The sequence below is a fragment of the Symphalangus syndactylus genome, chromosome 14 (genome assembly GCF_028878055.3).
Source record: "Symphalangus syndactylus isolate Jambi chromosome 14, NHGRI_mSymSyn1-v2.1_pri, whole genome shotgun sequence".
Taxonomy (NCBI): domain Eukaryota; kingdom Metazoa; phylum Chordata; class Mammalia; order Primates; family Hylobatidae; genus Symphalangus; species Symphalangus syndactylus.
This window is the reverse complement of record NC_072436.2, coordinates 118,108,740-118,122,871: the sequence shown is the minus strand read 5'-3', so window position 1 is coordinate 118,122,871 and position 14,132 is coordinate 118,108,740. Positions and strand designations below refer to the sequence as shown.

The following is a 14,132-nucleotide window of genomic DNA, read 5'->3' as shown; positions in this document are numbered from 1 at the left end:
TCATTCCCCTCCCCAGCCCCTGCTCCACTTTCTGTCCTCATGACCGTGATGACTCTAAGGTGACTCACAGAAGTGGAATCCAACAGTGTTTGTCCTTTTGTCTCTGGCTTATTTTGCTCAGCACATAAGCCTCTAGGCTCATCCAGGCTGTAGCGGGTGTCAAGGGGCCAGAACTTCGTTCCTTTTTATGGCTTAATAATGGACCCACCACCAGAGGGCGCCGTGGCTGACCCTATAATCCCAACACTTTGGGAGGCTGAGGTGGGCGGATCACCTGAGGTCGGGAGTTCAAGACCAGCCTGACCAATATGGAGAAACCTCGTCTCTACTAAAAATACAAAATTAGCCAGGCATGGTGGCATATGCCTGTAATCCCAGCTGCTCAGGAGGCTGACGCAGGAGAATCGCCTGAACCCAGGAGGTGGAGGTTGCAGTGAGCCAAGATCGCGCCATTGCACTCCAAACTGGGCAACTGGGCAAAGAGCGAAACTCCATCTAAAAAAAAAAAAAAAAAAAAAAGCCTGGGCGCGGTGGCTCACGTCTGTAATCCCAGCATTTTGGGAGGCCGAGGCGGGGAGTCACAAGGTCAGGAGATCGAGACCATCCTGGCTAACACGGTAAAACCCCCTCTCTACTAAAAAAGAAAAAAATACAAAAATTTAGCCGGGTGTGGTGACGGGCGCCTGTAGTCCCAGCTGCTCAGGAGGCTGAGGCAGGAGAATGGCATGAACCCAGGAGGCAGAGGTTGCAGTGAGCCGAGATCGAGCCACTGCACTCCAGCCTGGGTGACAGAATGAGATTCCGTCTCAAAAAAAAAAAAAAAAAATTGGACCCACTGCACTTGCTTGTCCACTCAGCTGCAGACAGGCCTTTGGGAGGTTTCCACCTTTTGGGGATTGTGATGGCTGCTTCTGACCTGCACCTCGCCCAGAGCAAGGGGCTGGCGGAGCCCAGTAGGTGCCTTGTTCCTCTTTGGCCTGGGAGGGCCCTGGGGTTGAGGGAGGGCCTGGTCAGTGGCATCCAGCCTCCCACTGCCACTGGGCCATCTGGCCTCATCTGTCTGACTGCCACTGGTGAACTCATCTGTCCACCATGAGTTTCGATTGCCGGGTGGCAGGAGGTTTGGGGGCAGGGGATGGACTGTTCACATCTTCAGGGTGCACAGTCTATGCTGGTCCTTGCAGGCCCTGGCTAAAGCTTCCGCTGTCCGTAAGGGGTTCAGTATGTAGTCGGACCCCTTTGCTTGTGCCTTAGGCCTTCTGTGATCTGACCTGTCGTTCCCACCCACCACCCATGCCCTGGGGTTTCACTGGGCTGCCAAGAGCTCCTTCCTCAGGCCCTTGACCCAGGCTGTCTGCTCTCCTCCATTCTCTCCCTGTCCACCTGGCCAGCCACTGCCCACTCCCTCCCATCAGGCCAACTCAGCGGTCCCGGCTGCTGGGAATCCCACACTGCCCCAGACTGAGGCTACAGTGTTTGCGAATCGCCTGTTTCTGCTTGTTTCGTCTTGGTGGGTGGGGGCTGCTCCTGTGGCCCAGGGGTGTCCTCCCAGCTCCTGTGTCTCCATGTGCTGCAGGCCTGCAGGGGTGCCCGTGGCTGCGCCATTCACGCCCCTCCAGGAGCCCAGTCTGGCCCGGGGTCAGTCATCCGGCAACCATGGGGTGCTGCTAGGTCTGAGGAAAGGGGCCTAACCCTGCGGGCTGCGTGCTCTACAGCAGGACCCCCTTACCAAAACCCGAGGCCTGGCTCAGCGCCAAGGCGCAGCCCCCAGGCCAGGCCTTCCCCGCCGCTGAAGTCACGACCCCTCTCCTCTGGAGCTCCACCTGCCGGTGGGGAGGGGTCAGCAGGACCGGACCGGGGTGGGAGGAATGTGGCCAACAGGCCCAGGTCCCAGTGTTAGGAAGGACCAGGCCCGACCGCCCGATCGGGGGCGAGGCGGAGCCACCAGGTGGACCACTTTCCCTACTGCCACCCTGAGGTTCCAGTGGACATCAAAACCCCGGCTCCATCAGGGGCTCCAGGACTCCGATCGGGACGGCGCGGGGGGCGAGGCCAGGGTGAGGGCGCGGCGAAGGGGCGACGCACAGCGCGGGGCAGGCAAGGAGCCTCCCTTCCGCGCCGAGGCCCCCCCAACCCCCGAGGCGCTTGGACCGTGGGATAGTCCTCTGGCGGCGCCCCGGCTCCGGCCCCGCCCCCGCCCCGCCCCGCGCCTGCTATTGGCGGAAAGTTCAGGGCCGCGCCGCGATTGGCCGAGACGCCGCCGGCCCCGCCCCCTCCCCGACCCGCTCCAAGGCGGCCCGGGCTCTGGGGCTGCGCGGCAGGCGGAGCGGCCGCGGGCTTGGGGGCTTCGCCGGGGGCCGGGCGGCCGGCGCCCCCGGCTGCTCCCGCCGCCGCCCGGACCCGCGCCCCGCCGGGGCAGCGGTGGTGAGAGCCCCGACTCCCCGGACGCCGCCCGCCGCGCCATGGGGTTCCCGGCCGCGGGGCTCCTCTGCGCGCTGTGCTGCGGCCTCCTGGCCCCGGCCGCCCGCGCCGGCTACTCCGAGGAGCGCTGCAGCTGGAGGGGCAGGTACGGCCCGGGCGAGGGGCTGTCCCCGCACTTGGGACGGGGTGCGCTGCGGCCAGGACCCCCCAGGCGCCTCTCGGAGCGCGCAGAGCGCTGGGCCGGTTTCCCCATCCGCGAGGCGGCCCCGGGAGGGAGCGGGGACTGCGCCGGGCGGGGACCCGCCCCCGTCTCAGCGCCCCGTCCCGTCCTGTCCCCAGCGGCCTCACCCAGGAGCCCGGCAGCGTGGGGCAGCTGGCCCTGGCCTGTGCGGAGGGCGCGGTTGAGTGGCTGTACCCGGCTGGGGCGCTGCGCCTGACCCTGGGCGGCCCCGATCCCAGAGCGCGGCCCGGCATCGCCTGTCTGCGGCCGGTGCGGCCCTTCGCGGGCGCCCAGGTCTTCGCGGAGCACGCAGGGGGAGCCCTGGAGCTGCTGCTGGCCGAGGGCCCGGGCCCGGCCGGGGGCCGCTGCGTGCGCTGGGGTCCCCGCGAGCGCCGGGCCCTCTTCCTGCAGGCCACGCCGCACCGGGACATCAGCCGCCGCGTGGCCGCCTTCCGCTTTGAGCTGCGCGAGGACGGGCGCCCCGAGCTGCCCCCGCAGGCCCACGGTCTCGGCGTAGACGGTGAGTGGCGGTCTGGGTGGACAGGGTGGGAGTCCCAAAGTTTTACCCTGCCTGGACTTGGCGGGAATGTGCCTTGTCGGCCCCACTGCAGAGGGAAAAAGTGAGCTCCAAGGGTTGAATGGGCTTGTCAGGCCACACAGCCTGGGACTGCTGGGGAGGGATGGCCTTCCCGCCCTCCCTTCCCGATTCATCTCTGGAAAGAGCTGGCAGGGGCAGAGTGGAGGGAAGGGGAGGCCGGGCAGGGCAATCCTGGGCCTCTGGTTCCTGAACGGTTGGGGGAGGAGATGGTGGGGGCAGAATCAAACCCTCCGGCCAAAGCTGTCCGGGGCTCCCTGGCCCAGCGGTGACCTCTCTCCCCTCCCCCAGCCGAACCAACAAAAGTCCACTGTGCAGCCCGGTCACCATGGAGACGCCGCCCGCCTCCCTGCAGGGCACCAGGCCCAGCTCTTGGCTCTCCTGGAGCTTGGCGCCTGACCCTGAAAGGGATGGGCTCTCACTATTCTGCTCCCTGGCCCTGGGCCAGGGACCCCAGACCACCCTTCCTCTGCCCCCACTTCCTATCACCGTAGCTGGGCTGCTGCTCTTCAGACCTCAGATCCGGGAAACTAGAGGGGTCCCAGATGCTGGGGTGCATATGTCAGATGGGAGTGCAGGAGGGCGGCCCAGGACAGCTGATCGCTAGGCACGGCCCCCAGGCTCATGTCCGTGTGCATTCCTGCCTTGGAGATGCGCACCTGCAAGTGTGTTTCCTGAGTACAGGTGTCGCCGAGGGTGTGCACACCTGCTGTGTGGCTCCCTGGGACCCCCAGGTGCCATCAGGCCCCGAGCGCGGGCTCTGCTCATTTGCCTGCTGCCTCCTGCCGCCTGTGCGGACAAGGGATGGGGCCTGGGGTGCTGCCGGGAGAGGGCAGGACCTGTCCTCACCACCCCCTCTGCATGCCAGGTGCCTGCAGGCCCTGCAGCGACGCTGAGCTGCTCCTGGCCGCATGCACCAGCGACTTTGGTGAGTGTCCCCGCCATGGGGGGAGCCTGGAGCCTGCCTTCCCCTGAATGCCCACCCCAGCCACATGCCTCCCCACAGTAATTCATGGGATCATCCATGGGGTCGCCCATGATGTGGAGCTGCAGGAGTCTGTCATCACCGTGGTGGCCGCCCGTGTCCTCCGCCAGACACCGCCGCTGTTCCGGGCGGGGGGATCCGGGGACCAGGGGCTGACCTCCATTCGTACCCCCCTGCACTGTGGCGTCCGCCCGGGCCCAGGCACCTTCCTCTTCATGGGCTGGAGCCGCTTTGGGGAGGCCTGGCTGGGCTGTGCCCCACGATTCCAGGAGTTCCGCCGTGCCTACGAGGCTGCCCGTGCTGCCCACCTCCACCCCTGTGAGGTGGCGCTGCACTGAGGGGCCGGGTGCTGGGGAGGGGCTGGTAGGAGGGAGGGTGGGGGGCCCACTGCTTTGGAGGTGATGGGGACTATCAATAAGAACTTTGTTCACACAAGCTGCTGTGGACCTGGTCTCCTGTGTCCAGCCCAGCCTTGGGCCTGCCTTGCAGCTGTGAGGATGGCTCCAATTCCTGCCTCCCAGTGGGAGAGTGAGGCTCAGGGGAATGGTATCTTGTTCAAGACCATTTGGCAACTGAGAGGGAGAGCAGATGTCAGGAGGAGCTACACCCACATTCCAGGGAGGGGCCGCTGCTGGGTGGGGGGCACATGGGGACCTGCCCTCATGCAAGCTTCTGCTCTGCTGCGTCCACCAGCCCCGTCCTCGCCCACACCCTTGCCCGCTTCCCTGGCTGGCTCCCACTTGCCTCCTGTGCCAGGTGCTTCTGGGGCTCAGCAGGAGAGGAAAGGGGCAGAGGAGCATAGGGTCCCTCGGGTACGGTGGGGGCAGGCGGGCGCACAGCGCTCTGGCTCTGAGCCAGGCCTGTGAGGGAAGGGGCTGCAGGCTGGCAGGGTGCCGACTTCCCCCATGGCCGCTGTGAGCCCGCAGAGTCATCCTTGGCCCCGTCCCGCCCTTGGGGAAGAATGGGCCCCTCTGTCCTCAGGCCCCTTCGACGTGCTGAGCATCCAGATGTGGCGAGGAGCCCGGAGGGTGTGGGGTCCCCTCTGCAGGGTCCTGCTTGTGCCCATTTCCGGCGGGCGGGGTGCACAATGGGGTCTCTAAGGACCGTTTCCCGCCACTGGCCCCATTGTCACTGTCTCCGCCTTCCTCCTTGGCCTTTCAGCTGCATAAAGGGCCAGTGAGGTTTGGGACAGCCACAGCCCAAGGCCCCGAGGCTAAAAGCCCCTGGATGGGGGTGTTCCGGGACCCCTGGCCCTGTGCGAGCTGCCTCCTCTCACCCTAGCCCCTCGGATCCTGGGAAAGAGACAGCCACATCTCAAGGGCCAGGGATCCCTGGGCTGAGCCCCCAGAAATGGCTTTCCATTCTCGCCTGGGCCAGGGGTGGGGGTGGAGGCCAGAGGCCCTGCCCAGGCAGACGAAGTCCCCAGCTTTCAAGGGGGAAACTGAGGCTGTGTGAGGGACACAGCTGTGCATGGCCCACAAACACGGTCCTTTCTCCAGGTTAGCAGATGCAGATGACTGATGAGTGCCATGCTCTCTGTGGACACCTGGGGGGTCACCTCCAGCGCCGCCCTGGGACGTCCACAGGGCAGGTTGTCTGAAAGCTGCACGTGCAAGGGGCTTACCCTTTCACACAGATGACCTGCCTGCCGAAGGGCTGATGAGGATAGGTGAGGAGCGCAGCTGCTGGGCGTCATGCACTGTGGGGGTTCTCCCACCTTCTGCCCCTCCTCAGGTTCCCTGCTGCTTCTCTCCTCTCCCCAGACTCCTAACTGTGGCATGCTGAGGGCTCAGGCACAGGACCGCTCCTCTGGGGCCCACCGCCTCACATCCATCTGCCCCCAGCTCAAACACTTCCGCAAAGACTAGAGGAGGAGGTAGCCCGTGTGCCCTCTGCACCACCTCCTCCACTTCTGTCTTGGATAGGCTTTCCCATGGGCCGAGCAACCCCCTCACCTTTGGCACCTGCCCTGATTCTCTGGCCAGCTTCCTACAACCTCTCCTCTTCAGCCACACCCAAGTCCACCTGTTCACAAACACCCTGGGCTGGGCCCTGGCCGAACCCTGGCTTCTACCCACCTGTCTCAGAAGTGCCTGAGCCTTGCACCTACAGACCCTCCCAGAGAAAGCCCTGGCTTTGCAACCACCTGTCTTCTCATGAGACACAGGCAGACGCAGGGCCACAGGAGTGCCACGGTGCCTGAATGGGTCTTGGAGCATTAGACCAGGGGCTTCATGCCTGCCCTGGGGATGGGTGGCCAAAGTGGCATGGGAGATAGGGAGACGGTGTGGGTGAACACGTGGGCAGGAGCTACAGGAGCCTGGGGCCTGTGGATCACAGACACCTCCAGGCAAGTGCCAGTTCACACAGGTACAGGTGGCTGCAGAGTGCCCGAAGGCCAAGAAGCAGAGTGCCTGGTGTGGACGCGAGAAGAGTGGGGAGGCCGGGCGCGGTGGCTCATGCCTGTAATCCCAGCACTTTGGGAGGCTGAGGCGGGTGGATGACGAAGTCAGGAGATGGAGACCATCCTGGCCAACATGGTGAAACCGTCTCTAATAAAACACAAAAAATTAGCCGGATGTGGTGGCACGCATCTGTAATCCCAGCTACTCAGAAGGCTGAGGCAGAGGAATCACTTGAACCTGGGAGGCAGAGGTTGCAGTGAGCCAAGATTGCGCCACTGCACTCCAACCTGGGCGACAGAGCGAGACTCAGTCTCAAAAAAAAAAAAAAAAAAAAAAAGAAGAGTGGGGAGTGCACGCTAGAGTCCAGTTAGGTGCATTCATCCAGTAAGCCTCCTAGGTAACTGCTCTAGGTGCAAGGAATAATGCAGGCAGCAGGACAGGAATGGGCGCTGTCAGCTCCCCCTACAGCTCAGTGTACACCCTTCCTTTCCTGGGAGGGCCGTTCCAGGCCCCCAGGAGACAGGACACGCTGAGCTGGGTGGGGCTGGGGCCAACATGTGGGCAGGCCTGTGAGACACTCTACACTTGGGAGCTGGGGGCTGTGGTCTGGGGCATACCCATGTCTGGAAGCAGCCTCTGTCCCCGCAGGGGCTCGACCCCAGCCACGGATGGCTAAGGAGGAGCTAGGCCAGAGCACGCACAGGCAACCCCCGACATTCATGGGTGTCCAGCCCTATCCTGCGTGTGGAGGTCCTGGCCCAGCTGCCTGACCCAGAGCTCGGCTCTTCCACGTGCGCCTCCCACCCCCAGCTTCACAAGGTCACCTCCAGGAACTCAGTCTTTTTGTGTGTCGTTTTCTGGAGAAGGAAGGTGATCTCCCCACTCCCGGGGCTGTCTGCCTTCCCTGCAGCTGGGCAGGCGCCAGAGGCCCCCGCCTGTGACATCCGGCTTTCCTCCCACCACACTCGCCTGAGAGCCAGCATCTGTCTTCTTGGGCCTGCTCAAGCTCTCCTCCGTGTCAGCCCCTCCTCCATGCACTTCTCCCTCAGACCCCAGCCCCCCATCCCTTCACCGCCCACTGGGGCTCATCGCTCAGGCTGTAGGAGGGAACGGGAAGGATGTCCTCCCGGGGTCTGGCTGGCGCTGGGTGTCCGAGTCAGCGGAGCGCCCCCACCAGTCTCCCCGAGGCAGAGTCATGGGGGTGCTGGCGCCTGGACGCTGTCTCATCCCGGGGAGCCGCTTTCCCACCGGCTCCCTGGGCTCCAGCCGCCCCACGCGAGCCCCCGGCTGGTTCTGGGGCCAGGACCGCCCCTCTCCAAGGCAGGCTTCCTTTCCTTCCACGACAAAGACGCGCAGCCCCGTTTTCCTGGGGCTGCAGCCCGTGAGATCGCCGGGTGTATCCCGACTCCCGCCGGGACGTGGGCTCCCCCAGGGCAGGGCCTGCCTGTCCCCTTCCGCGGGTCGCCAGCAGCCAGCACAGGCCGCAAACAGCGGTCCGCAGAGCGGACCAACGGAGCCGACCCTCGCAGGCTTGGAGCCGGACACGGCGGGGCAGAGCCCGCGAGGTTGCAGCTCGCTGGAACCCGCGGGAGGGCAGAGCCGGGCTGGGCGGAGCGCACAGCGCAACGGACCGACCGCGCGAGCTCTGCCGGCCACTTCCGGTGTCGCGCGGCGGCTCCCGGCAGGAGGGAGAGGGCACACTGCCAGCCCCAGTCCAGGCTGCGAGGGCCGCGGACCCGAGCCGGGAAGGACCTTGGGCGGACGAGCCGCGCGTCCCGCAGCCATGGAGCAGGACGACCCGGCCGAGGCGCTGACGGAGCTGCGCGAGCGGCAGCTGGGCGCGCTGGAGCTGCTGCAGGCGGCGGCCGGCTCGGGCTTGGCAGCCTACATGGTGTGGGCGCTGCTGCTCCAGCCCGGCTTCCGGCGCGTGCCGCTGCGGCTGCAGGTGCGGGGCGGGGCCAGGCCGGGTAGGGGAGCTCGGCTGCCGCTCAGGGTCTCAAGGTCTGGGCGGGGCCGGGGTGAGCTCCGTCCCCCGTCGGGTAGTTCGGGCCGGGCTGCGGGCGGGGCGGGAACGGCCAGTGGACTCTCGCCGCCTCCCGGTCCAGGTGCCCTACGTCGGCGCGAGCGCGGGGCAGGTGGAGCACGTGTTGTCGCTGCTGCGAGGCCGCCCCGGAAAAACGGTGGATCTGGGCTCTGGCGACGGCAGGATCGTAAGTGCCCGCGTCTGGGTCTTCGCCGCCCCACACCGCCCACCTGCCGGCAGGCGCCCCTGCCCCCATCCTGGTTCCCACACTCTCGGTGCCCACAGGTGCTGGCGGCCCACAGGTGCGGCCTCCGCCCGGCCGTGGGCTACGAGCTGAACCCCTGGCTGGTGGCGCTGGCGCGGCTGCACGCCTGGAGGGCTGGCTGTGCCGGCAGCGTCTGCTATCGCCGCAAGGATCTCTGGAAGGTAACCTGGGGATCCCTGGCCACCCGCTGACAGCCCAAGGTGCGGTTGACACCTGCGAGGGCTGGGGGCCGGGACTCGGAAGCTGCCATGACCCGGTGCCCACCGGCCTCTCCCCGGCTGGGGCGACTTGTCTTCCGGCAGGTGAGCCTGAGGGACTGCCGCAACGTGTCTGTGTTCCTGGCCCCTAGCGTGGTAGGTCCGGGGTTGCCAGCCCCGCTGGGAAGCCCCAGCCACACCCCAGGGTGTTTGCTGCTCTGAGGCGTGGGCCCGCCTGGTGGGTGCTAGGCTTGGGGATGGGGGGGTGGGCGCGGCTGTTTTCTACCGGCCCCGCCCCCGCCCCCTCTACTCTGCTGTTCTCTCCCTCAGCTCTCGCTGCTGGAGGACAAGCTGCGGGCAGAGCTGCCTGCCGGAGCCCGCGTGGTGTCTGGGCGCTTCCCCCTCCCCACCTGGCAGCCTGTGGCCGTGGTTGGCGAGGGCCTGGACCGAGTATGGGCCTATGATGTTCCTGAGGGTGGGCAGGCTGGGGAGGCCGTCTCCTCGCGGATACCCATCCAGGCTGCCCCCAGACCTAGTTCTGCCTCCGTCCCGGAGGGCCCAGTTTCTCAGGCCAGCTGAGTGTTCAGACACGATAAAGACTCTGTGGGTTCTATCCTGACTCATGTTTCATGGGGGGCTGGGTGGGAGGGCTCCGTGCTTGCCGTGACGGGCTCTGCTCTGCTCCTTGGGAGACAGCCTAGTGGCTGCCGGTCCTTGGATGCTGGGGCTTGGCTGGAGGCACAGCCCCCACTTTCCAGGGGTCCCCTGCACCTGCTAGCTTCCTCAGCCTCAGGATTTCGTGCTTGTACCTGCTCAGAGGGACCATGCTTAAGTGACCTGCCCAGCTGTGGACAGGTCTGCTTCTAGCACCTGAGGCAGCCATCATCCTCCATTCCAGCCAGACCAAGGCCCTGGGGTCACACCCAGCTCCCTCTGCCCACCTGCCCAGGTGCTTGTCCACGTACTCCTGTAGCTCAGAAAGTTGCTCTTCAGCCATCGTGGCCCGGACCAGCAGCTGTGCCCGCTCCCGTTCCAGCTCTGCCTGGCATGGGGGTGTAAGCCATGAGCTGGCGCATGGCATGAGGAGGAGCCTGGGCCAGCCCTTGCCTCCTACCTGGGTGCTGCGGGAGAAGTCCCGGAGCTTCTGGTGGATCTGGGCCCAGGATGCAGCGTCCAGGCCCCTGTGAGGAGAGAGGAAAGGAGGAGTGCTTTTGAGAGCTGGCGTGGTGACACAGGGACAGACCTGTGACCGTGCTGAGTCAGGTTCCCAGAGCCGGGAGGGGACACCTGGGAGTGAGTGAGGGAGGCATGGGCTTCCCCGTGCTCTTGTGGCCCCCCCCAGGCCTTGGAGCCATCCGTGTGTGGGGCCAGCCCGGGCCCAGGGGCTCTGCTGGCTGCTCGGGGAGGGCTAAACCACAAGGCCAGCCCAGACAGTGACCCCAGCATCAACAGGGATGCCACCCCCACATGGGTGTGCCCTAAACCCTGGGAAATGGTCCCTGGGGAGCCCTGCCCATTGTACAGCTGGGAACATGGAGGCCCAGAGGCAAGGGCTGGCCGGGTCACCAGGCACCCTGCTCCCACCCCTCGAGTCCTCCAGGTCTCAGCAGAAACCTCCCTCAGGTGTGCTCTCCCTGATCCTCAGTGTTCAAGGCCAGCTCCACCTGCAGCAGCCCCTCTTCTCTTTCCTGTGATTATCAGTGTCCCCGGGACCCACGGAGTGACCCCAGGGTGGGGATGTGCCACTGAGTGCGTTGCTGTGACCAGACCCTGTCTGGCGGGGGCTTGGTGGAGCAACTGGGGACCCCAGGGTGCAGGTGTTGTGCTCTTTGCCCATCCCCCACAGGCCTCCCCCACACCCATGAGGGCACTCACTGTGGCTCTGACGTTCCCCCCTGGGAGGCTCCACCAGGTCCCTTCTTTGGGGATGAGAGTGGTGCCCCAGGCCCGCCGTGCTACAGAGGTTTGTGGTGGGGACGCTTCAGTTGGCTGAACAAGGCAGGCCCCTCAGAGGCCCGGGGCTGAGGTCTCTGCTGAGCCCAGGATGAGGCCTGAGGCAAGTTCTGGGGCCAAGGCCGGTGTGGGGCAATGGGTGGGTGGGGGGACTCCTGGGCCTGGAGCTTCTGGGGGTCTCTAGCCTCACCTGGTCCTCCCGATGGCTGAAGTCAGTGACGAGGGGCACGGGCAGTGGTTCCAGGTCCAAGCTGGCTGTGTCAAAAATAGCTTGGGGGTTCCCAGGTGACCTGTCAGGGTAGGCCAGTGTCTGTTTGGGGCCACTCCTGCTGTACACCAAGCCTTTGAGGCACAGAGGCTTAGAGACCCACAGATGCCCGACACCTCCCATCCTAGCGGGGCCCACCTGTAGGCAACCAGCAGCTCCTCATGCCTGCGGCTCAGATCCACCAGCCTCTTGTGGTAGGTGCGGGCAGCCCGGGCCAGCTGCTGCTCACGGCTGCGGTGCGCTGCCCGGATGTCCTCCAGAGTCGCCTCCAGGAATGTCCGGAGGGCCGTGGTGGCTGGCGCCTGGCCTGCACCGTCTGCATGCTCCTGGAGGTGGCGGGCTGGGTCCGCATGGGGCCCACCCCCCATCTTTTCCAACCATCCCCCCACCCCAGCAGGCTGAGCAGTGCGGGGGTCCTGGGGTCTCCCTGAATCTATCCAGCACACTCAGGCCAGGCTTGGGCTCCCTAGGCCTCAGGGTGCTCCTGCATGGCTCACCACTGCCTCCCGGGCACAGTGCTGCAGCCGCAGGACGTACTCGTCCTTTAGTTTCTTTAGCTGCAGCTGCAGCCGGGCGTTCTCAGCCTCTGCCTGGCGGAGCTGGCCTCGGCAGCTGCACAGCACCTGGGGTGGAAGCAGCCCTCAACCTGTGCCCTGAGAGTGGACCCCGGCTGAGCTTGTGGGGCCCCCACCCTCCAGGTCTCCAAGCAGGCAGGGCAGGGCCTCACCACAGCCTGTGTGGCCAGTCGCTGCCTGGCTGCCCTGGCCTCCTCTCGGGCTCCCTGCAGCTGCCGGCCCAGGGCTGCCCTGAAGACACGGGGGTGAGGCTCAGCAGGCCCACGATGAGGGGTTCTCTCTGCTCCGGGATGGGGCCCCAGGTGAGATGGCCACTCACACACGTGTCTCCAGTGCCTGCTGCCGGGCCTCCTGATGCTCCAGTGCCCACTTCACTTCTCCCTGCAGCTGCTTCTGGCCCCCCAGCAGCTGTGGGGCACACAGGGCTGGTTGGATGAGACCCTAGGCTTGGGGTCTCTGGTGCTGCCCTCTCCCCTGAGCTAGGTGGCTGTACACTCACGCCACTCCCCAGCCTCTGCTGTTCATTCTTGGGGTTCATGGCGTTCTTGGGCTGCACCTGAATGGAAGGGAGGGCAGGGATGGCTAAGAGGTGGGTGAGCCCCAATCTCGCTGAGGCCCCTGCTGAGGCTTCCCTCTGGCCTCTCCCAGCCAGGCCCTCCATGTGCTCATGGTGACCTGGAATCTGCGGTCATCAGAGTGTCCAGGCACCTGGGCTTTGTGTCTGAGCTCTTGGGCTGGTGCCCGGGGGTGCCTGGGGTCAGACTCCACTGGGACTGCACAGCCCTGGCTGGTGCGATCTCCATGCAGCTCCAGGTCCAGCACCCGGCTCTCCAGCCGAAGGATCTGTGGGACAACTGGCATGAGCGGGTGCACCTGCCTGCAGGCCACCTGGGGTAGGTGAACATTCACCCGGTGCACACTCAGGGGCACGCAGCACTCATGGGGCAGGCCGAGACCCACAGGTGCCACCTGCGTGTGCACACCCATGCAGGGCACGTGTCCTGGGCCTGCACCCCCCTGTCCCCCGTGCACTGAGGCTGGTTCACATGGCTGCTCACCTCACTCTTCAGCTGGAAGATTTCAGCCTCGTGCTGCTCCTGTAGGTGGTGGGTTGTGATCTGAATGTCGACCAGCTCCTTGGAGATCTGTGGGTGGCCAGGTGAGAGGTGGACTCTGTTGGGCCCTGCTGGCACCCTCCCTCCTCAAAGCACCCTGGGGCCCCAGACCCACCTGCAGCTGCTGCTCCTTATTGAGCGCTAGATCTGGTGGGACCTCTGCTTCCAAGCTGGTGGCCCACACTGCGGTGCCCCCAGGAGCTCCTGGCAGCCAGTCCTTGGCTCGCAGCACAACCTGGGGAGGCACCGCCACCCATTCCCCAGTTGGGTCCCAGGCTGGGCTGTGGCCCCACTCTCATGCACTCATCAGCCCCTCCTCCCTGCCTGGCTGAGCTGCAAAAGTCCCTCTCCTGGCTGAAATTAGACCCAGGGTGCAGGAACCTGCACCCTCCTGGCCTCTGGGGGAACGGGCAGACTTCAACCACGTGGCAGGAGCGGCGAGTCCCAGAGGACTCACATTCTCCACCCGCCAAGGGGGAGGTCCAGGCCTGGGGCCTGTGGTGGCTAAGTGCTCCATAGGCGAGGGGACCCTGGCCAGCTCCGAGTCTGGTGCCGCTTCCACGCCTGGCCTCCCTATGGCTGCTGCTGCCACAAGCACTGCTGCGTGCGTTGCCAAGGCCTCTGTTGGTCCCAGGTGACTCCCAGGGCACCGCCCACAGGGGCCGGCCAGACCGGTGGTTGCGGAGGAGGGAGAACAGCTCTTCCTCTCCGTGCCTCCGTTTCCCCATTTGGGGAATGCGGCCCAGCGCCCCCTGCACATACCCTGTGCAGATGGAACCAGGTGCGTGAAAGCGCCCAGCCTGGGCGCGGCGGACAAGCACGCGGAACGGAGCGGCAGCCCGCCCGCAGGATGCCCTGAGCTACACTCGCTGTATACCTTCTGTGTCCCTAGCAGTGCTGGCCAAGCCCCGGGACGGGGAGGTATATCTCTGCACCTCAGGCCTGAGAAGGGGGGAGCGGACGTCCCCATCAGGGGCCGGAGAACTCGGAAACGACTGGCTCAGCCGGGGCGTCGGGAGGGCCTCCTGGAGGAGGTGACAGCGCCGGGCACGCGCACCGCCGGCGGGCCTTGTGGTCTCATCGCGCGCAGGATCCGGGCCGGGCGGGGGC

The 14,132-nt window shown here is 65.8% G+C and overlaps 3 protein-coding genes and 1 long non-coding RNA gene across 22 annotated transcripts; 3 read left to right on the top strand and 1 right to left on the bottom strand.

The window, feature by feature from the left end:
- Positions 1-2,275: 2,275 nt before the first annotated feature.
- Positions 2,276-6,794, top strand: METRN (meteorin, glial cell differentiation regulator). Its single transcript, XM_055241125.2, has 4 exons — positions 2,276-2,566; positions 2,761-3,161; positions 4,105-4,164; positions 4,243-6,794. The coding sequence occupies exons 1-4, from the start codon at positions 2,463-2,465 to the stop codon at positions 4,557-4,559; spliced, it is 882 nt and encodes a 293-aa protein (XP_055097100.1). The 5' UTR covers positions 2,276-2,462; the 3' UTR covers positions 4,560-6,794.
- Positions 6,795-7,771: 977 nt separating this feature from the next.
- Positions 7,772-9,724, top strand: ANTKMT (adenine nucleotide translocase lysine methyltransferase). Of its 2 annotated transcripts, XM_055241135.2 has the most exons (5): positions 7,772-8,571; positions 8,732-8,836; positions 8,935-9,075; positions 9,217-9,267; positions 9,442-9,724. In XM_055241135.2, the coding sequence occupies exons 1-5, from the start codon at positions 7,822-7,824 to the stop codon at positions 9,688-9,690; spliced, it is 1,296 nt and encodes a 431-aa protein (XP_055097110.2). In that variant the 5' UTR covers positions 7,772-7,821; the 3' UTR covers positions 9,691-9,724. The 2 variants fall into 2 exon arrangements, with proteins under 2 accessions (XP_055097110.2, XP_055097112.1); XM_055241137.2 differs by lacking the exon at positions 9,217-9,267 and having other exon boundaries at positions 8,283-8,571.
- On the bottom strand, positions 9,714-13,993 carry CCDC78 (coiled-coil domain containing 78). 18 transcript variants are annotated; one of them, XM_063616975.1, is made up of 14 exons: positions 13,480-13,992; positions 13,138-13,257; positions 12,966-13,052; positions 12,583-12,750; positions 12,407-12,463; positions 12,227-12,315; positions 12,060-12,138; positions 11,830-11,955; positions 11,471-11,658; positions 11,255-11,354; positions 10,987-11,066; positions 10,226-10,292; positions 10,053-10,153; positions 9,714-9,920 (listed from the first exon to the last, which is right to left on the bottom strand). In XM_063616975.1, exons 1-14 carry the CDS (start codon positions 13,990-13,992, stop codon positions 9,809-9,811), a joined length of 1,887 nt encoding a protein of 628 aa, XP_063473045.1. In that variant the 3' UTR covers positions 9,714-9,808. The 18 variants fall into 18 exon arrangements, with proteins under 18 accessions (XP_063473045.1, XP_055097092.1, XP_055097094.1 ...); XM_055241117.2 differs by having other exon boundaries at positions 10,053-10,149; XM_055241119.2 differs by having other exon boundaries at positions 10,077-10,149.
- On the top strand, positions 12,698-14,037 carry LOC134732382 (uncharacterized). Its single transcript, XR_010115490.1, has 3 exons — positions 12,698-12,800; positions 12,899-13,803; positions 13,918-14,037. It is a non-coding gene; the product is annotated as an uncharacterized lncRNA (long non-coding RNA).
- The last annotated feature ends 95 nt before the right edge of the window (positions 14,038-14,132 follow it).

Bases quoted from the DNA above. Each gene is read 5' to 3' on its own strand.
- CCDC78 (XM_055241109.2), bottom strand. From the start codon at position 13,992: ATGGGGACGTCCGCTCCCCCCTTCTCAGGCCTGAGGTGCAGAGATATA. The intron at 13,258-13,479 runs GTGAGTCCTCTG...GTGCCTCCCCAG, and splicing joins CCCCTTGGCGGGTGGAGAAT to GTTGTGCTGCGAGCCAAGGA. The intron at 11,067-11,254 runs GTGAGGCTAGAG...AAACCTCTGTAG, and splicing joins TCAGCCATCGGGAGGACCAG to CACGGCGGGCCTGGGGCACC.
- METRN (XM_055241125.2), top strand. From the start codon at position 2,463: ATGGGGTTCCCGGCCGCGGGGCTCCTCTGCGCGCTGTGCTGCGGCCTC. The intron at 3,162-4,104 runs GTGAGTGGCGGT...TCTGCATGCCAG, and splicing joins CCACGGTCTCGGCGTAGACG to GTGCCTGCAGGCCCTGCAGC. The intron at 4,165-4,242 runs GTGAGTGTCCCC...GCCTCCCCACAG, and splicing joins CGCATGCACCAGCGACTTTG to TAATTCATGGGATCATCCAT.
- ANTKMT (XM_055241135.2), top strand. From the start codon at position 7,822: ATGGGGGTGCTGGCGCCTGGACGCTGTCTCATCCCGGGGAGCCGCTTT. The intron at 8,572-8,731 runs GTGCGGGGCGGG...CTCCCGGTCCAG, and splicing joins GCGTGCCGCTGCGGCTGCAG to GTGCCCTACGTCGGCGCGAG. The intron at 8,837-8,934 runs GTAAGTGCCCGC...CGGTGCCCACAG, and splicing joins GCTCTGGCGACGGCAGGATC to GTGCTGGCGGCCCACAGGTG.